The sequence below is a fragment of the Micromesistius poutassou genome (assembly GCF_964030765.1).
Source record: "Micromesistius poutassou genome assembly, chromosome: 24".
Taxonomy (NCBI): Eukaryota; Metazoa; Chordata; class Actinopteri; order Gadiformes; family Gadidae; genus Micromesistius; species Micromesistius poutassou.
This window is the reverse complement of record NC_140294.1, coordinates 569564-590942: the sequence shown is the minus strand read 5'-3', so window position 1 is coordinate 590942 and position 21379 is coordinate 569564. Positions and strand designations below refer to the sequence as shown.

Below are 21379 nucleotides of genomic sequence, written 5' to 3'. Positions count from 1 at the left end.
GGCTTAACTGGGGCTACACAGATTTTTGACGGGGCTATAGCACCCCCTAGCCCCGGTGTAGCGCCGTCCCTGGCAACCTTCAAATAAGAGTTCCATACTTCCCTCTTTGCTAGCAGGTGACAGCTCATCTAATTGTGAAATAAATTATCAATTTTCGAATAAAATATATTTTTAAAATAAAATGTAAAAGAAAAAGATCGGTTTATCCTGGCCATTGACAGTGTAAACAGAAATAAATTACATAGGCCTACCATTAAAAAAAAAAAAATACTCACAAAACTAACCAGCAGGTGTCGCCCTGTGTCTGCACTATTACTCCATAGGGCTGTGGGCCTGTGGGCATCAATCGAGGTGTGCAACCGATAGAGCGCAACTGTCTGTTTCTGGAAGTGAAAACCCCTTTCATATTCTGCCTGGAAGTGTTGATTATAAGCCATAATGTCAGAACCATCCAAGGTATAGTAACCCCAAGCCAGAATATTGTAAATCTACAGTATATGGTCCCTTAGTTAGAACTTAGAAGCCACAAGTTAAAGAAAACTCTTCAGAAAAACCTGTCAATGCTACACGACGCCTCTGATTGGTGGAGCTTGCTGTTATCGTAGATAACTGCTACCGCTGAGCTCTATGATAGTTTACCACAGAGACACCATGATTTCCTTTTCTGACTTGATGCAGATTTTTAGAGATGGGGACGATGAGTGTACAAAGGGAGGAAAATCACTACAAGTCAGGCCATGTACTGGGGCGTGGTGTTTGTGAGGGCCGGCCTGTGGGTTCTGTCAGGGCCCGTATGAAGGAGAAGACATACTGGGTTGAGGTGAATTTTGCATGCTGGCTGCTAGTGAGGTAGCAGACTTGAGCTGTACTAATCATGTTATCATTCTGCAGTGAATATTGAAAAAATACAATAACATAAAGAAGCAAATTACATGTCTGGCTACCAAGTTAATGTTGATAACAACACTTTTGGAAAGTTAGAGAAATGTAACAAAGTTATTTGTAGATAAAATGGTTTAAGAGAAGATGGATAACATAGCTAATTTAGGGGTTTAAAAAGTGAGTGAATGATATTAAGAAAAGTGTAAATGAAGTAAACTAAAATAACTTTAAGGTAATGGAATTACAGTGGAAATGGCACATTTGAAAGTCAAAAACAAATCCGGTAAGTAGGCCTGTATATTCCTATGTAAAGTTATTGGAGACTGATTGAGGACCTTGTGCATGGCTTGAGGATCTCCAGTGCCCAAGGGCTGCCCCTGTTTTGGCTCTGACCTCAACCTCAAAGCAACCTCAAAGCCTACTAATATATAGGCCTAGAAAAAATATTTTCTGATATACTCAGAATCAATACAATTCATCATACAATATTTGAACAGTCGGTTATGGGTAGGGTTCAGTCAGAGGAGATTTATAAATTGAGTAGTTAAAGGGGTTCAGAGGGAGATCTGGAAATTCAGACTTTTGGAAGTACCAAGGGTCCGAACACAAAAAATATATAGTTACATTTTTTGAACAATCAAAATCGAGTATTCAACAAAGATGTGCCATTAATCAAAACATTGAATGGGAAATAAGTACATGGTTTTAATTGTGCACCCAGGGTGCGAGTTATCAAAAAACCAGGGGGGGGTTTTTTATCATGAAAAATGACAATCAACAGGCCTTTATCTTTTTTAAAGTTAATGGTAGGCCCTATTAGCCATGAAACATTTAATTTTCCTAAAAATTTTTCCTCCCATCCCCCGCAACAAATTACACCCTGGTTACACCACGTTTTCAAGTCATCAAGAAAATGCAAATTGGAAGGAAGGTGGATATTTGCTAACTTTATTTGTATACACTAACGCCTGGGCGAGGCATCACACTCCTCATTGACTTTGAGACATGTCAACATGTTGCATGAATGATGTTGCACGGGACATCTCTCTGTGTGTTATATGTTGGGAACTCAGTGTGACGGGGTTTCCCCTTATTGGAAATAATGTTTGACTAACCCTTGCCTAACCCTAACCCTATCTTCAATTGACATTTTTGTCTGGAAAGGGTCACTTGAGAGCCACCTCTGGATCATTGGGTAGTCAGCCTTTTGTTAATGGTCCTTTGTTTTATTGTCTTGATCCAGCTCTGAGACTATAGCAAGTGAGGGAAACACTTGTACATAACCTAACATGACCCTAACAATACTCAAAATGTAACAGAAAGACCATCCTAAAATTTGTTTTATTGTAATGATCCAGCTCTGTGACCATAGAAATCAAGGGAAACACTTGTGATATAAAATACCTTTATGTAAATCCGACAGCCTCTCCTGATCCCATAATGAACCAGCTCCACCCAAGCAGGAACCAGGACAATGAAAGACAACACACACAGACCCTGGGCCATTAAATATTGAAAAAAGCTTCTGCCTCACAGAATAAATCAAAAGTATTTGGGGCGGCCCTAAATATCAGGGCAGGGACATTCAGAAGTCATGTGTGCTTGTAAACACTTTCATACCAACGCATCTTTATTGTAATGGGTTGAAAATATTTAAACAGATTAGCCGAAAATCTTTGATTTCACCTATCTTGTGGCCTGAGCTCACATTTGATGAAACAGATTCACATAATGTAACGTTGCTGTGGACATCCATTTTCATTGTTTTAAAAAGCTCTATCTGTGTAACAAAGTGATTCTCTAGATCTTTGTTTCACTACGAAGGAGAGTGGGGGGAGATCTCCTGAGTGTGTGGTGATGGCTGGTTTTACCTTAGTCTGAATAAGTCAGTGTGACTTGGGCCGGGTGTGGCTCCTGAAACCAGCCAAGCAGTCAAATTTGGATTGAGCGGGGCATGAGGGACTTTCTGGCTAATACGTTTATTTTGCCTATTCAATTAGAGAGCTGGAATATACATCTTGGGTGGAGGTTAAAATGAAGACAGACAGACAGAGTTGTACACCTTGCTAGTAATAAAACGACTCATTGACCGCTACACAAGGGATACCAAAGGTAAGTGCCTTAAATACTGCATGATCATAATGTTATCAGAGGAGAATGGCACCACTAGTAGCAGCCTGCATTCATTAATTGTTAATGAAAATATACAAAATGATACCACCTGAATGATAATGATATCATATAATAAATTGTTATCCAACAACAAAAATATCACTGCCTTTGTCAACTGCTTTATTAATATGGAGATGTTTATTAAACTAAAAGTAAGTGACGTGTAAGATGTAACGCTAGAAATGAGAGACAATTTTAAGTTCCTTTTCTATTATATAGACATGAATGCAATGGAATGGATACAAACTCTTCTAATCTCAGGTTGGTGTATTTGTGTTTACGTTACCTATGGGTATATGTATTAAAATCATTCATGTTTATGAATATGAAAATATTCAACAGTAAGTCTTATGATTATTTACCCTACCAGGACTGTGTATCCCGTCCTTCTGTGCCGACTACCGCCAACACTGTTTAATTGAAACCCCCAAATCCTGGTTTGATGCCCAGAGCTACTGCAGAGAGAGAGGCTACGACCTGGCCACCATAGACGACATGGGGGCAATAAAGTCGCTGCTGGCCTTGAATGCAGACAAAGCTCATGATGAGCTGTGGATCGGTCTTCATTATGGGGGTCCTGAAGAGTGGCATTGGTCGCTGGCAGACAAAGACTTCTACCAAGAGGGAGAGAGAAATTACCGTAATATCCAAGGAGGGTATCTTAATGCTAGGTTTGCTCTGCAATATAACAGCAAGTGGTACCAACATGGAAATCCCCAAAAACACTTATTTGTGTGTTATGATGGTAAGGAAACATAGATAACATAACATCCATGGATATGGATAATATACAATTACAATTTATTTTTATTTATATATTTATTATGTGTCAAATTGAAGGTGCTGTAGGTAAGATCTAACTACAATTTGAGCTATTTGAGTGTAATTAGTTAGAAATGGCCTAGCCATCTGTCAGCTATTAGTGAGTGAAGTGAGCTGTGGGAATCTGTTTCTAGTTGATCACGCCTTCCTCTGTATGGAAGCGTCAATTTTAAAATGCTTCCGAGGACACATATTGTGGCGACTGTAGGCGTGCACTGATGCCAGTCGCATGTGTGTTAAACTCTCGCAGTCGTGCGGTGTATGGGGCGTGAGAGTTGTATAACTGCTTAACCTGGGCTCCCGTCTCGTCCTTCCCGTGCTGCTCGCCACAATATGGAGACAGCAGAGATATTTTCCGCTCCCTCTTTGCAACTCTTCTCTCGCCTACAGCAGTTTAAAAGCCATGACGTTTGTATATTTGTATGTGTTACTTATGAAATGCATTCAATGCAAACAAAGGATTAAATTCATTTTTCAGGTAACAGAAAAGGTGGAGACCGATATGTCTTAGTGAGAGAGGCGAGGAGCTGGACCGAGGCACAGGTGTACTGCAGGAGTCACCACACGGACCTGGTCAGCATCAGGAACTCAACAGAGAACCAGGCAGTCGCGGAGGCAAGTGTTGGACATCGTGTCTGGATCGGCCTCTCCAAAGATAAGTGGCACTGGTCAGACGGGCGCTTCTCCTCCCTTCGACACTGGGATAAATATGCAGTTGAAGGGAAATTCCCTCAAAGTTGCGCTGTGATGACGAGCCACATATCTGGAAGATGGAGCCAACGATCATGTGATGAGTTGCATCCGTTTCTCTGCACCTGTAAGCAACCGCTGAGTGTTTTGGAGTTGTATAAGTCGTCTCTTATGCTGAAATCAAATACATTCAATGGAAACATTTGAAAGTCCAGTTACATTGTGTGTGTGTGTGTGTGTGTGTGTGTGTGTGTGTGTGTGTGTGTCTGTGTGTGTGTGTGTGTGTGTCAGGTACTAGGAAATGGGTTCTCAAGGTGAAGGTGCGTTCAGAGGACACCCAGGAACTGAATGACCCTGCCATGAAAACTGCCATCTTAAAACAAGTGAGTCATACCAGCCTTAAGGTGGTTTGCAGTAGTTGGATGGTGACCCATCAACCTTCACCATCTTCACCAACAATGTCATTAATGTTTGCCCATTCATATCATGCCAAATTTAGTAGACTAGTGTAGCAACGGTACATGCCCATTGTGTTACTGGGATGTATTTTAAATTTTGGTAACGCAGCAAGAACCATTCAAGGAGATTGTGAATACCATGGCTGTGGTTCAAACCTTAAACCTGTGAGTGTGTGTACCTTTAACTGTCCCTTCGTATAAACTGTAAAGAGGCTGAGACAGTTGAGAGCCGTTGTGCCATTTAAAAGGTGAGTCTATGACTAATCAAAATTCAAAAGAAGTGTGACGAATCTAGTTATTTATCTCATGTAAACAGGGCCATATGTCATTGTTTTCATTCAGAAAGACTGAAACTATTATATTCATAATGGTTTCATGAGGTATTGCCTGCTCTAGAGCAAACAACTTTTGGTTTTGTTTTCAGACCCAAAAAATGCTGGACGAAGCGACTTTGAGCAACCACCATGTGATAGCGTGGAAAACCAATTCTGATGGACAGGTCTTCACCAAGGAGCAGTGTCAGGAAGAAGACGGCAACGATTAAACTGATCCACTGAACAAGAGCTATGCCAAGACCTCTGTACTATTGAATAGTCTCACAAATCAGTAGATTATAGATATCTAAAGTTTTAGGTTTTCTGGATGCAGAGGATCCTGTGTTTTAGGGTAACAAAAAAAGAGTAATACTGTTTCTTGAATGTATAATCATGTGTTTGCTATATAAGACCAAGACTTCAGTTTGTGTGATAACCAAAGAAGGGTTAGCCTGAAAGAGTATATGTATATGATATATCAGCTTCTGAGCAGAATATTGGAGCTTCAGAGACTGCTGAGGGACACATGTCCACTACATATTCAGGTTCAGGGCTTAGAATTGACTCTGAATTCTTTTACATTAATGCGATATCTTTCTAGTTTGGATTGTCTTTGACAGTCATTAAATGTTATTTTGATTTTAAACATGCACATATCTAATTATTTATATTTTATTTATATATATATATATATATATATATATATATATATATATATATATATATATATATATATATATATATATATATATATTTATGTATGTGGTTTATACATGGTATATGAATGGTATATTGTGTTTGTAGTTCAGTGAATAAAGCAGAAAGCGGATTGTTTGTCTTCTTGGATGTGAACCCAGCAGTGCCCCCAGCCTGCGGCGGCTGATCGCGGTACTGCAGCCTGTGCTCAACAGCGCTCTCTGCCCATGGTGGCTCGGCGCGGTACTGCAGCATGTGCTCAGCAGCGCCCCCTGTCCGCGGTGGTTGGTCACGGTACTGCAGCAAGAGCTCAGCAGCGCTCTCTGCCCACGGTGGCTGGTCACGGTACTGCAGCATGTTCTCAGCAGCGCCCCCTGCTCGCGGTGGTTCGTCCCGGTACTGCAGCCTGAAGGCGGAAGTCTGTTCCACCTGTTAACGAACATCACGTCATGTCTTCCTTTTGAACTATTATGATTAATAAAACTCATTACATTAGCACATCTAGATGTAGGTAGTCGGTCACAAGAGGATCATGGATAAATTAAAGAAAGTTTTGAGCGGTCAAGATGGAAACAATGATAAGGTGGACATACTGGAGGTGAGGTCATCCGTTATTCACTTAGAACAGGATGGTTAGGGTTAGTTAGGTAGATCAGGATTAGTTAGAGTTAGTTAGTTAGATCAGTATTCACTAGATCAGCATGTCGAAAGTAGGCCTAGGCGATATGGCTCAGAGACATATCACGATATCGATAATTATTGATAATTTTAATGACCTAAAAAGACGAGTAATTACCATGCTGGATTTAAACACTTCTGTTTAACACTTAATATGCCCTTCCACTGTTCTTCATTGATAAATACTCCAATGTCGATACAACAATGAAAAGCTCTCAAATATTGTAAATAAGTATGGAACCGTGTTTGTGTAACAAACCCAGCTGCTAGATTCGGTGGTCCAGTCTCTTATCGATACATTGAACATGTTTTGTATTGATATTGATCAAAAGTCTATCACGATACGATAATTTATTGTTTTATTGCCCAGGCCTAGTCGAAAGACTGCGATATCAAACTGAACATCACCGTGCTTGGTTTTCACCCAAACTAGATTTTACCATAGATTACTTATTCGTTTTTTTATCTAAACTAAACTACCGGTACATTATATCATAGAGATGTTATAGGCCTATTAGTTTTTTTTTTTATATATCTAAACTAAACTACATTATATCATATAGATGATCTATTAGTTATTTATATCTAGACTAAACTACATTCTATCATAGAGATGTTATAGGCCTATTAGTTATTTACATCGTCCATATGGTTATTACGTTCCGCTCAATTCAACATCACTTTAGTGAGGTGTGTCACTTTAGTGAGCTGTATCACTATAGTGAGGTGTATCTTTATAGTGAGGTGTATCACTATAGTGAGCTGTATCCCTCTATAGTAATACAGTTCACTTTAGTGAGGTGTTTGTCATTATAGTGAGGGGTATTACTATAGTGCGCTGTATAGTGAGCTGCATCACTATAGTGAGGTGTATCACTGTGTCAAAGCTATAAATTGGATTGAGTTATTTTGTAGGTGTTATGTGTGAGCTTGAATATACTAGTGTGTATTAAAGTTTTGTGTGTATTCAAGTGTTGTGTGCATTCAAGTTTTGTGTGTTAAAGTGTGGTGCATGTGTTAAAGTGTTGTGTGTTGAAATAGTGTGTGTGTGTGTGTGTGTGTGTGTGTGTGTGTGTGTGTGTGTGTGTGTGTGTGTTAAAGTGTTGCATATTAAAGTGTTGTGTGGGTATTGAAGTGTTGTGTATTAAAGTGTTTTGTGTGTGTTAAAGTGTTGTGTGGGTATTGAAGTGTTGTGTGTGTTAAAGTGTTGTGTGGGTATTGAAGTGTTGTGTGTGTGTGTGTGTGTGTTAAAGTGTTGTGTGGGTATTGAAGTGTTGTGTATTAAAGTGTTGTGTGTGTGTTAAAGTGTTGTGTGGGTATTGAAGTGTTGTGTGTGTGTGTTAAAGTGTTGTGTGGGTATTGAAGTGTTGTGTGTGTGTGTGTGTGTTAAAGTGTTGTGTGGGTATTGAAGTGTTGTGTGTGTGTTAAAGTGTTGCGTGTGTTGTCAGGTAGCGAACCAGGCCAGCACCCTGAGCTGGGGCACCAGAGTGAAGGCCTTTGCGGCCTCCTTCCTCCTGGGAGTGGTTTTCTCCATTCTGGTAAGCTCAATGGTTTGCTCCATTCTGGTAATCTATTTATTATTGCTGTATATCCCAATAAGAGGTGTGTGTGTGTGTGTGTGTGTGTGTGTGTGTGTGTGTGTGTGTGTGTGTGTGTGTGTGTGTGTGTGTGTGTGTGTGTGTGTGTGTGTGTGTGTGTGTGTGTGTGTGTGTGTGTGTGTGTGTGTGTGTTTAGGGGAGCTGTCTGCTGTGGGTTCCGACCGTGGGCCTTGCCCTGTTTGCTGTGTTCTACACGCTGGGAAACGTCTGCTCTCTGGCCAGGTCAGGACCCCCCCGACCTTTAACCCCGACTAGGTCGCGACCCCCCCGACCTTTAACCCCCGACCATGTACTTGATATATACTATAGGGTTTGTAATATACTATAGGGTTAGTTAATGTACTTGATATATACTACAGGGTTCGTTAATATACTTGATATATACTATAGGGTTAGTTATGTACTTGATATATACAAAAGGGTTAGTATGCTTGTTCAGTAGGTATCAGTGTCAAGTCACCTTGGAATTTCAGAAATAACTGCTGCATAGGGATTTGTCAAAACTCTTCCGAGCTGCTAACTATCTAAGTCCAAGGAATTTAGCAGACTTTTTTTCATATTAAGTTATTTCAATTTTTCATTTATTATGACAAATTGAAATAATATTTATTATGACATTTTTCCAACTCAGCCCTGATGGTTTTCAATCACGTTGTTCATAAAATAAATGCATTTGACTGCTGTAATTATTAATTTGACTGTACTATATGAGCTGAAGGAGAGCGGTATCGGTCCTGTATCGGTCCTGTATCGGTCCGGTATCAGTCATGTATCGGTCCGGTATCCACCTGAACGGGGAGAGGATCCTCTCAGCCTGTAAAGGGTTCCTAATACAGAGCATCATATGTGTTCCTCTAAGGGTAACTAACCCTAACCCTATGTGTTCCTTACCCTAACCCTATGTGTTCCTTACCCTAACCCTATTTGTTCCTCTAAGGGTAACTAACCATAACCCTATGTGTTCCTTACCCTAACCCTAACCCTATGTGTTCCTTACCCTAACCCTAACCCTATGTGTTCCTTACCCTAACCCTGACTCTATTGCCGCTTTTCCACCGCCAGTACCAACTCGACTCGACTCGACTCGCCTCGACTCAACTCGGTTTGGTTGCGTTTCCATCTAAAAAAGTACCTCTTCAATGTGGGCGGGTCGTAGAAAAGAACCTCTCCACCATGGGCGGGTCGTCATTAGGTTTTAATCACGGGAGACGCGATTCCCGGGAAATCAGAATCTGATCAAGACTATTTCCTGATTCCCGGGAAAGGTTATGATGGGAAATAAAATAAAATAAAAAGCGCAATGACTGCGCGTCTATTGTTGTCATACGGTAACGTTGATAGAGGCGAAACTCGAGCCCTAGGAAAGGAACGACACTGAAACGAAACAGCGAAACGCTGATCCTCCGGAGCCGGTCCGTGGACTCCAGCCACGCCGGACACACACATCCACGCCCGACACACATAACGACGCGCAGCCTAACTCTAGCCCCGGGAAAGGAGCGATCAGTGTCCCCCTCGGGAGCGGGTTCGTGGACTCCAACCACGCCGGACACAACTTAACTTTGAGTGATTATTCCCATTGACAGCCGCTGGCCAATCAGTTACCAGCAGCCTGTTTACGTCACACAAAAGTACCTACTCCTCTCGCTTGGAACCTCGACGGAGGTAGTACTAAAAAAAAGTACCCGGTACTAGGTACCAGGTACTTTTTTTGCCAATGGAAACGCAAAAAAGGCGTGGCGAGTCGAGTCGAGTCGAGCTGGTACCGGCGGTGGAAAAGCGGCATATGTGTCCCTAACCCTGACTCTATGTGTCCCTAACCCTGACTCTATGTGTCCCTAACCCTGACTCTATGTGTCCCTAACCCTGACTCTATGTGTCCCTAACCCTGACTCTATGTGTCCCTAACCCTAACCCTATGAGTTACAGCACCATGTTCCTGACCGGGCCGCTGAGCCAGCTGAAGAGAATGTGTGCTAAAGAGAGAGCCCTGGCTACTGTCATCATGGTGGTGGGTAACAACAGGCACCTTATTGTGGGGTTAGTGTTATTATGGGGTTAGGGTTATGATGGGGTTGGTGTTATGATGGGGTTAGTGTTATGATGGGGTTAGTGTTATGATGGGGTTAGTGTTATGATGGGGTTAGTGTTATGATGGGGTTAGTGTTATGATGGGGTTAGTGTTATGATGGGGTTAGTGTTATGATGGGGTTAGTGTTATTATGGAGTAAGGGTTATTATGGGGTTAGTGTTATTATGGGGTTAGGGTTGTTATGGGGTGCTGACGGTCTTGTCTCTCTCTCTCCAGACTTGCCTGGTGTTGACGCTGTGTTCTGCCTTCTGGGTGAGACCCTCATGATGTAGTGGTTAGGGTTAGAGAGCCTCATGATGTAGTGGTTAGGGTTAGAGAGCCTCATGATGTAGTGGTTAGGGTTAGAGACCCTCATGGTGTAGTGGTTAGGGTTAGAGAGCCTCATGATGTAGTGGTTAGGGTTAGAGAGCCTCATGATGTAGTGGTTAGGGTTAGGGTTAGAGAGCCTCATGATGTAGTGGTTAGGGTTAGAGAGCCTCATGGTGTAGTGGTTAGGGTTAGAGAGCCTCATGGTGTAGTGGTTAGGGTTAGAGAGCCTCATGGTGTAGTGGTTAGGGTTAGAGAGCCTCATGGTGTAGTGGTTAGGGTTAGAGAGCCTCATGGTGTAGTGGTTAGGGTTAGAGACCCTCAGGAGATGCCAGGAGACTAAACTCCTCCTCTTCCTTCCAGTGGAAGAACAATGGCCTGGCTGTTCTGTTCTGCATTCTACAGTTCCTGGCCTTCACCTGGTGAGACACACGCACGCGCACACACACACACACACACACACACACACACACACACACACACACACACACACACACACACACACACACACACACACACACACACACACACTTCTTGTTTGGGAGGAGTCTCACTGCTGTGTTGTCCGTCGCAGGTACGGCCTCTCCTACATCCCCTTCGCCAGGTAACCCCTCACCCACTCACTCACCCACTCACTCACCCACTCACTCACTCACTCACTCACTCACTCACTCACTCACTCACTCACTCACTCACTCACTCACTCACTCACTCACTCACTCACCCACTCACTCACTCACTTACTTACTCACTCACCGACTCACTCACTCACTCACTCGCTCACTCATGCTTTGTTAAATGTAGTCTACATCTGTTTATAACTCACACAGGTAAAATTTTTGGAGGTTTTTTAATCTGCAATGTTTAGGTTTATTGTTCCTCCACTGTGTTAAATTTCGCTCTCTCGCTCTCTATCTCTCCCTCTCTCTCTCGCTCTCTCTCTCTCTCTCTCTCGCTCTCTCTCTCTCTCTTTTTCTCCGGCTCTCTCTCTCTCTCTCTCTCTCTCTCTCTCTCTCTCTCTCTCTCTCCCCCTCTCTCTCAGGGATGCGGTCCTGAAGTTGTTTACCTTCTGTCTGTAACAGTCAGAAACACTGTTTAACCAACCAACCAGATCAGACTACCTTATTATTATAATTCCTTATTAATATGATGCCTTATTAATATCATGCTTTATTATTATGATCCCTTATTCCGAAATCCCATTATAGCCAGTATCAATTTTTTACAAAAAAGAGCATCACACTTTTAAACAATACATTTTGTGTTTTACGTGTTTTAATTCTGGATTACGAAGTCACAACCAAAATGTTATTACAGGAAGTAGACAAAACCAAATCAAGTCAGCATCAACATAGAATATATATATATATATTTTATATTTTTAATACAACTGTCCTCATATCGTACCCTTACCTAACCAGTAATCCGAACCCCTAACCCTTTCCGTTAACCCTAACCCTAGCCCTAACCCTAACCCTTAACCCCAACCCTAACCCTTACCCCTTAACCCTTAACCCTTAACCCTTACCCCTTAACCCTTCATATCGGGTCCAAGCACCACTTTATAGCGGAGACATGTCCATGTGTGTTATATCAAAGTAGTGTAGTGTGTTTGTGTGTGTGTGTGTGTGTGTGTAGTAAGTAGTAATTACTAAAAACATTGATGTATTAGATTAAAGTTAATAAATGTGTCAGTTAGTATCTTCTGTCTGACTCACAGATTTTTCTTTAATAAATTCTCGAAGAAGTGAGCTTTAGCTTCATGTTAGTGTCAGTCATTATCTTTAGAGGAATAAGATGTAAACATGTAAGTGTTAGTCATTATCTCTTAGAGGAATGATAAACATGTTAGCGTTAGTCATTATCTCTTAGACCAATAAGAAACATGTTCGTGTTAGTCATCACCAGATTGTTGGAACAGACCCTATAAACCAAATATTGTTTGTTTCGGAACAGACCCTATAAACTTAATAACGTGTGTTTTGGACCAGACCCTATAAACCTAATAATGTTTGGAACAGACCCTATAAACCTAATAACGTTTGTTTTGGAACATAGCCTATAAACCTAATAATAACGTTTGGAACAGACCCTATAAACCTAATAACGTTTGGAACAGACCTTATAAACCTAATAATGTGTGTTTTGGAATAGACCCTATAAACCTAATAACGTGTGTTTTGGAACAGACCTGTAAACTTAATAACATGTGTTTTGGAACAGAGCCTATAAACCTAATAACGTTTGGAACAGAGCCTATGAACCTAATAAGAGAGACTCGAGTCCGTTCTAAACCAAAGCAGCATCGGAGTCTGAATCGGTTTGAAACTGAAATAAAGCTGGAGGAGCTGCACGAGGAGGAGGAGGCGGTGGAGTCCCGGGCGACTCCGGCGATAAAGCGGGGAGACCAGCGAGGAGACCAGTGGGGAGGCCAGCGGGGAGCCCCTGGGGGAGACCAGCCGGGAGCCCCTGGGGGAGACCAGCCGGGAGCCATGGGGGGAGACCCGGGGGAGACTAGCGGGGAGCCCCCTCCGGACGGCTTGCAGTCACCCTGGAGGACGTGGATCTGTGGCGGAAGTTCCAGGAAATCACGAACGAGATGGTCGTGACCAAGAGCGGCAGGTGAGTTAAATTGTAATTAATATCCCCCTACTAACCCTAACCATAACCCTACTAACCCTAACCCTTACCCTAACCCTAACCCTACTAACCCTAACCCTACTGCGCGGTCCTTGCTTTGTGTCGACGTGTAACCATAATCAGCCCTTTAGGGTAAGTAGGGTAAGGGTTAGTAGGTTTAGTAGGGTTAGGGTTATATCAAGGCAGTGTGCTGCTGGTTAAAGAGTCTGTTTTAGGGGAGTTTGAGTCTCAGCAGGTGATCAGCTCCCAACAGACATCATCATCATGTATATAAACAGTTTATTAGCGTCTGGACTGTCTTTAAAGTGTTGGTTTGGTACGACACTCAGGAAGTTAGGAAGTGCCACTCAGTTCCCAGTTGGTTTTGTGTCGGTCAGGCTGTGTCACGCTGAGTGTGTACCTGGTCAACGACCTTCTTAGGTGCGGTTCACGGTGGACAGGTAACTGCAACTGTGTATTCTCTCTCTCTCCTCTCTCTCTCTCTCTCTCTCTCTCTCTCTCTCTCTCTCTCTCTCTCTCTCTCTCTCTCTCTCTCCTCCAGTCTGTTCTGCTCTCACTCGCCCACTTCACCCCACACATCCCCATCGCCATGGGAACCAGAGAGGCTGCTCTTAATTGGTCCTCAGCTTTAATGGACTTCCTGTAAAGAGCCACATTACCCCCTCCAACACACACACACACACACACACAGTAAAGACACACACACACACACACACACACACACACACACACACATTACCCCCTCCAACACACACACACACACACACACACAACCCCCTCCCAGAGGCGTAGCCACGGGCGGGCCTGGACGGGCCTAGGCCCGCCTAATAGTCAGTCTTGCCCGTCCAATCAGAGGGCTTTCCTTCGTTTACGTTCACCATCTGAAAAGGTCGCGCAAGTCAGTGCTCCTTTGAGAGCTCAAGAACCAGTCACATCGCGAACAGCCGGCAGCTCCTCCCCCCTCCCCTCCTGAACGTTGTTGTGAGAGCCCTCCCACTTTACAAATATAAGAAATAAAGAAATATAGCCATTAGACATTAGGCCTGCCTGTATGTCGGTCGAGGAGGACTCTCTCTCTCTCTCTCTCAGCTGTGACCGAAAGCGTTGAAGAGTTCAATAAATGTGACGCGCCGATGCATTGGTTCATGCAGTTTTGCGCAAGTTTAAAATGTTTCCATGTAATTTGTCAGCTGTGATCAAATGCCTTTAATAAATTCCACCTTTATGTCCTAAATATAACATGTCTTTGATCAATGTTTGTGTGGTGCATACAATTTTTCAATCAAATTTGGCTTTGCACACCCATTTTTTTCTGTGCCCACCCATATGGACATTTCTGGACATTTCCGCCACCGCCACTACACTACTACCCCCTCCAACACACACACACACACACACACACACCAAAGACAAACACGCACATTACCCCCTCCGACACACACATAGCTGGCAGCTGGACCAGACTGAGCTGACCTTGCGAATGCCTCTTCGATTTGTTTTCAGTTAAATGTCAAAAACAGACCCATCTCATTCGAATTGGGAGTCTAATTGGAGGAAACTTGACACATAGAACCGTTTTAAGCCAAAATAAATGGAAAATTTATGTTGTTTTTTTTGTAAAATATCGGATTTGAACTCATACCATTCTGGGGGGAAAAATACTTCTAGTTGAGATTCCGTTCCATTGTGCCGTTGAGCCACAGAGACTTCATTAGCTGATGTACTGAAAACAACAACTAGTCTTCTCCCTAAGAGCAGGAGGCAGCCAGATCAATCATCAGTCCATGTTATTGTAGACCGTGGTATTTGTCTTGTTTCCGAAAAGAAGAGGCCATTACGCCAGTTATTCAAAACCCAATGTTGTGTTTCCCTCAACTTCCTACAACCCAGCCAAAAACACTGTTCTGCGCTCTTTCGCTATCATTTCTCCTGATGTGGTGTTGTGGTGTCTTTTGCTCCGGATCATCTCAAAGCAAAGCAGAGAACTCGAGAATCATTGTGACGCAAGGCAGTATCACTCTGACGTTTATTCAGATCAACAAAGCATACGTACAGGTTGTCCAAGGGATGATTACGCCCTGAACTCTAAACTAGAAATAGATTAGAAATAGAACAACCGAATCGCACACACAAACTCAACTTTTCCCAAAGCCTGTCGGAAGGCGAACTAAAACAAATGTCAAGTGTCTCGTAGCTCCGCCCCTCACAACGCCAATAAACCCTGCGTAGCTCCACCCCTCACCAGGAAACCCTGCTTAGCTCCGCCCCTTACAATGGCTGGTTTCCAGCCCAGGACTCTTCCGTCTCCCGCCAGAATTCCAGCTTCAGCAAAGTCGAACCTCTGGATCGCGGTAAATAAAATGGTACATTATCTTGCTCTATACAAATATGATGACACAGGCATGTGTCCTTATTGCATCAAATATAGTACATTTATTTCCTATTTAATTTATTTTACAATGGACAATGGACTAATCTAGAGGTAATCAACCTAAAAGGAAAATCTCTGATTGGAACCATTAGAGCCCAAACTATTGTGCTGATGCCATCATCTCCCACCAGATGGCAGCAGACCGCTGGATGTCTCAGCTGTAATGTAGACTAGTAGCTATAACGTAGAATAGTAGTTATAATGTAGAATAGTAGTTATAATGTAGAATTATAATGTATAATAGTTAAGTTATAATGTAGAATAGTAGAATTATAATGTAGAATAGTAGAATTATAAATGTATGATAGTATAATTTACATTTATTTACATTTTTCAAGTGTGGTGTGATGATGTTCAAAGTCGTTTACATTTTCATTCTCTAGTCATTTTATAGTAAAATGTTGAAATCGTTTTCTGTTGGTTTTATTTATCTTGGTTGGCATAGAGTATAACCTTAAAAAATCAATGAATCACTCCTATATTAAATATATAAACTCACAGTGTGTTACATTTCAATAACCTGGACACATCACATCCAACATCCTAGAAAGAAATATATTTTTATTTTTTATCATTTATGTTGTTAAGTTGCCATATCATTCATAAAATATATCACCTGTTCTATGTGTTGCTAATGAACTAGCGATAGATAGTCGACACTGCAAGACATATTTGTATATTATATTGTTTATTATATTGTTCTATTTATCATGCCTTTTCTGCATTGGACTCTGGACTATATGCATTATATATAATAATTTGATGAGGAATTTTAATATGAGGTCTATGTTTGAGTCCAATATGTTTAGTATATGTTATGGACTATATTCTGAATTATATTATGGACTATATTATGGACTATGTTATGGACTATATTCTGGATTATATCATGGACTATTTTATGGACTACATTATGGACCATGGACTATGTTATGGACTATATTATGGACTATGTATTTGGACTATGTTATGGACTATATTATGGACTATGTATTTGGACTATTTTATGGACTATGTTATGCACTATGTCCCAGTGGGATGAAGGACACCGCTGTATGAGTCCAATATGTTTATTAGGTATAATGGTGTGTATATATATATATAATATGTACTATGAGTGAAGATGTATGGCCTATATTATGGACTACATCATGCACTATATTATGGACTATATTATGGCCTATAATATGGACTACATCATGCACTATATTATGGCCTATATTATGGACTACATCATGCACTATGTTATGGCCTTCCAGCGGGATGAAGGATACCGCTGTATTAGTCCAATATGTTTATTAGGTATAATAGGATATGAGTACAGTACTATGAGTGAAGATGTATGGCCTATATTATGGACTATGTTATGCACTGTATTCCAGCGTGATGAAGGGTACCGCTGCACGCGCAGTGCAGCGGAGCTGGAAGCGGTGCACGTGCACGGCTCCGTAGGACCGCGTGCGCCTGCGTACACGCGCTCAGGCAGCACGGGAGCCTATTGTAAAGCGGCTGGCGGAGTCTCGAGCCGCGGAGCCGCAGTCACCGACCCCCGGTTCAACAATAGCGCGAGGAGAAGAGGTGGAGCGGCGACGGGGCGAGGCGGGGATGTGACGCCGCTCGAGACAAGGCTCCGGCAGCACGCGGCGTCGAACAGGCGGTGCACCGAACGGGGGATGCATGAGCGCGTGCGATAGCGGACGGCGTTGAGAACAGCAGCATGGATGGATAGGGCGGCGCGAGGAGCATCGAAGCCACCGACGGAGCTCGAGCAGAAGAGAGCCGCCTCACCGGAGCACCGGAAGATGAACCCGGGAGACGCCGCGGCGCACGGAGCCCCGGGCCAGGACGGCCTGGCCCGAGCAGGTTAGAGACACACTGTGTGTGTTTGTTGATGTGCTCGTGCGTGCGCGTGTGCGTGCACGGGCGAGCGTGCATCCTTGATCAATATGAATGATCGGAGCACGTTAACGGATTCACCAATGGCTGGTCTACTCCAATGGGCCGGATGGGGTGTGTGTGTGTGTGTGTGTGTGCGTGTGTGTGCGCGCGCGTGTGCGTGTGTGTGTGTGTGTGTGTGCTAGAGGAATGTAGGTTTAACGGGGTTGGCTCAGCTCGGTGTAACGGAGATGACCAACGAACCCCACCGAGCCCTTATAACGGTCCCGGTTTACTGTCACCCTCTGTGTGTGTGTGTGTGTGTGTGTGTGTGTGTGTGTGTGTGTGTGTGTGTGTGTGTGTGTCTCTCTCCGTCTCCCTGTCTCTCTCTCTCCTCTCCCTGTCTCTCTGTCTCTCCTCTCTCTGTCTCTCTTCTCTCCCTGTCTCGCTCTCCTCTCCCTGTCTCTCCTCTCCCTGTATCTCTCTCTCCTCTCCGTCTCTCTCTGTGTATGCTCTAATATTCGTGGTTCGCTGTTTAAACGCCGCCTGCTGTTTGAAGGAGGTATGACGAAGGGTTATGCAATGTAAATAGTAAATTAAATCACATGTAATCATTTGATCAAGTCACACTTGCAGCACTAAGCAAATAAAGTAGAATTATGAATTAACTACAACCAGAGTGCTGGATATACTACGACTAGAAACAAATATAAACAATATTACTACAACTACAACTAGAGAGATATACAAACTACAAATAGAGAGATTAACTACAACTAGATATATAGATAAACTACAACTAGAGAGATAGATATACTACAACTATAGAGATAGTCTACAACTAGAGATAAAATACAACTAGAGATAGAAACTGCAACTAAAGAGATAGATAAACTACAACCAGATAGATAGATAAACTACAACTAGAGAGATAAACTACAACCAGATAGATAGATAAACTACAACTAGAGAGATAGATAAACTACAACCAGAGATATAGATAAACTACAACCAGAGAGACAAACTACAACTAGAGCGATAAACTACAACTAGAGATAGATAAACTACAACTAGAGATAGATCAACTACAACCAGAGAGATAGATAAACTACAATTAGAGATATATAAACTACAACTAGAGAGATAGATATACTACAACTAGGGAAAGATAAAATACAACTAGAGAGATACGCTACAACTAGAGAGAAAACTGCAACCAGAGAGATATATAAACTACAACTAGAGAGATAGATAAACTACAACTAGAGAGATAAACTACAACTTGAGAGATAAACTACAACTTGAGAGATAGATAAACTACAACTAGATAGATAAACTACAACTAGAGATAGATAAACTACAACTAGAGAGAGATAAAGTACAACTAGAGAGAGATAAACTACAACTAGAGAGAGATAAACTACAACTAGAGAGATAGATAAAGGGAGTTTTTTCTTGCCCTTTTGGGGGCTTGAGTCAGGGCGGTGTCATAAATATTTGGCCTGTTAAGCCCTTTCATACTGTAATGGTGATTATGGGCTATACAAATAAAATTGAATTGAATTGAATAAACTACAACTAGTGAGAATAACTACAAATAGAAAGATAAATAAATACAACTCGAGATGAATAGATACTTGGGAAATAAACTACAACTAGAGCGTTAGAGCAACTAGAAGGACAACTAAAGTATGTTCAGTCACAACTCTACATATTCCTGAGTTAATAAATTTACCTCCTTGTCCATGACCATCAACTAATTGATTTGAGTGTTCATTACTTGGAAAAGTAGGAACTGTTTAGAACAAATGCATCCAAATACAATTCAAGGACTTTCTGATTTCTGAACGGCTCTGTGTGTTATCGTGTTGTAGAGATGGCTAAATCATCAACCATGTGTAATAATCTAGATTACACGCTATAAATAATTTATATTAATTTATAGCGTGTAATAATCTAGATTACAAGCTATAAATAATTGATATTAATTTATAATAGATTATGAATTACTTACTACTTAATATCTTGTTTTTGTTTATCTGTTTTGTATTATGTACAATCTTTGATCTTTATAGATTCTACTTATTTATGATTTGTTATGTATTCAATCTATTATAGATTTCTAATTATTTGTTTTTTGCATGAATACTCATCTATTTTAGAATAGATGGATAACCATGATCTACAATCTATGTTATGCTTGGTTATACAGTGCACCAGATTTTATATTTTAAACCTCTAGGATTTTCACTCATTCACTATGTCCTCTCTGCTGTCCCTCTCTCTGTCTCTCTGTCTCTCTCTCTCTCTCTCTCTCTCTCTCTCTCTCTCTCTCTCTCTCTCTCTCTCTCTCTCTCTCTGTCTCTCTGTTCCTCTCTATTTGTTTCTCTCTCTCTCTCTGTCTCTGTCTCTCTCTGTTCCTCTCTATTTTTTTTCTCTCTCTCTCTCTCTCTCTCTCTCTCTCTCTCTCTCTCTCTCTCTCTGTGTCTCTCTCTGTGTCTCTGTCTCTCTCTGTGTCTCTCTCTCTGTGTCTGTGTCTCTCTCTGTGTCTCTCTGTCTCTTCAGGGGAGAGGAGAGGGGAGGGGGTGAAGGCAGTAGATGTGCTGACGGTGCTGAGAGAGAAAGTAGCCTTTGTTTCAGGTAACACACACATGCACACACACACACACACACACACACACACACACACACACACACACACACACACACACACACACACACACACACACACGCACGTGCGCACACACACACACACACACACACACACACACACACACACACACACACACACACACACACAGAAAGGTACGGTCTGGTCTAATCTGGGGACCAGCAGTCCTACTGGGTCAGAATTTCTGGTCCAGCAGTCCTGCTGGGTTATAGAACCTCTCAGTCTTACTGGGTCAGACCTGTGTGTGTAAGCTAGTGCTAGCCCTGTCTGTGTAAGCTAGTGCTAGCCCTGTCTGTGTAAGCTAGTGCTAGCCCTGTCTGTGTAAGCTAGTGCTAGCCCTGTCTGTGTAAGCTAGTGCTAGCCCTGTCTGTGTAAGCTAGTGCTAGCCCTGTCTGTGTAAGCTAGCTACATGCTTAGAGACCCCGCCTCCAACAACATGATTGGTTGACACAAATATGAAGCGAAAGAAAGACTGTTAAATGGTCTACAGTTAACAGACTGAGACTGTTAACTGGTCTACAGCTGATAGAGACTGGGACTGTTAACTGGTCTCCAGTCAGAGACTGGGACTGTTAACTGGTCTACAGCTCACAGGACCCAGAGACTGGGACTGTTAACTGGTCTACACAATTGCAACCCAGTATACCTGGATAACACTAAAATTCACGATCCAGCCTAGGCTAGTTAAGCTAAGATAGGTTTGGTTAGGGTTAGTTAAATCTTGTTAGGGTGAGTTAGGTCTGGTTAGAGTTAGGTCTGGTTAGGTCTAATCTTGTAAGGGTAAGTTAGGGTCTGGTCTGGTTAGGGGTAGTTAGGTTTGGTTGGGTCTGGTTAGGGGAAGTTAGGTCTGGTTAGGGGAAGTTAGGTCTCATTCCTTTTTAGGGTAGAATTGCTGAGCCTAATTTGAACTTTACAGGTGGGAGGGACAAAAGAGGCGGACCTATCCTTACATTTCCTGCCAGGACCAATCACGATCGAGTTAAACAGGAAGACCTGAGCCGATTGGTCACTTACCTGTCAACCGTACCCAGGTACCTATTGCCCTCTCCACCCT

At 42.3% G+C, this 21379-nt stretch overlaps 3 protein-coding genes across 3 annotated transcripts in view; all 3 read left to right on the top strand.

Moving 5' to 3' along the window:
• Positions 1-3284: 3284 nt before the first annotated feature.
• LOC311369712 (putative C-type lectin domain family 20 member A) lies at positions 3285-5568 on the top strand (the record flags this gene model as incomplete). The annotated part of the gene is made up of 5 exons (XM_084487929.1): positions 3285-3315; positions 3425-3799; positions 4355-4693; positions 4858-4949; positions 5458-5568. 5 exons carry the CDS (start codon positions 3285-3287, stop codon positions 5566-5568), a joined length of 948 nt encoding a protein of 315 aa, XP_084344055.1.
• An 885-nt stretch (positions 5569-6453) lies between these two features.
• Positions 6454-12414, top strand: LOC311369635 (vesicle transport protein SFT2B-like). The gene is made up of 8 exons (XM_084487859.1): positions 6454-6632; positions 8161-8250; positions 8447-8532; positions 10240-10321; positions 10619-10654; positions 11072-11130; positions 11283-11312; positions 11751-12414. The coding sequence occupies exons 1-8, from the start codon at positions 6567-6569 to the stop codon at positions 11785-11787; spliced, it is 486 nt and encodes a 161-aa protein (XP_084343985.1). The 5' UTR covers positions 6454-6566; the 3' UTR covers positions 11788-12414.
• A 5086-nt stretch (positions 12415-17500) lies between these two features.
• Positions 17501-21379, top strand: part of LOC311369711 (kalirin-like) — a gene marked incomplete at its 5' end in the record, with an annotated part of 35030 nt that continues 31151 nt past the window's right edge. Inside the window, 3 exons of the mRNA XM_084487928.1 lie at positions 17501-17642; positions 20220-20294; positions 21242-21356. Coding sequence (XP_084344054.1) covers positions 17501-17642; positions 20220-20294; positions 21242-21356 — 332 coding nt within the window. The remainder of the gene's footprint in view (positions 17643-20219; positions 20295-21241; positions 21357-21379) is intronic.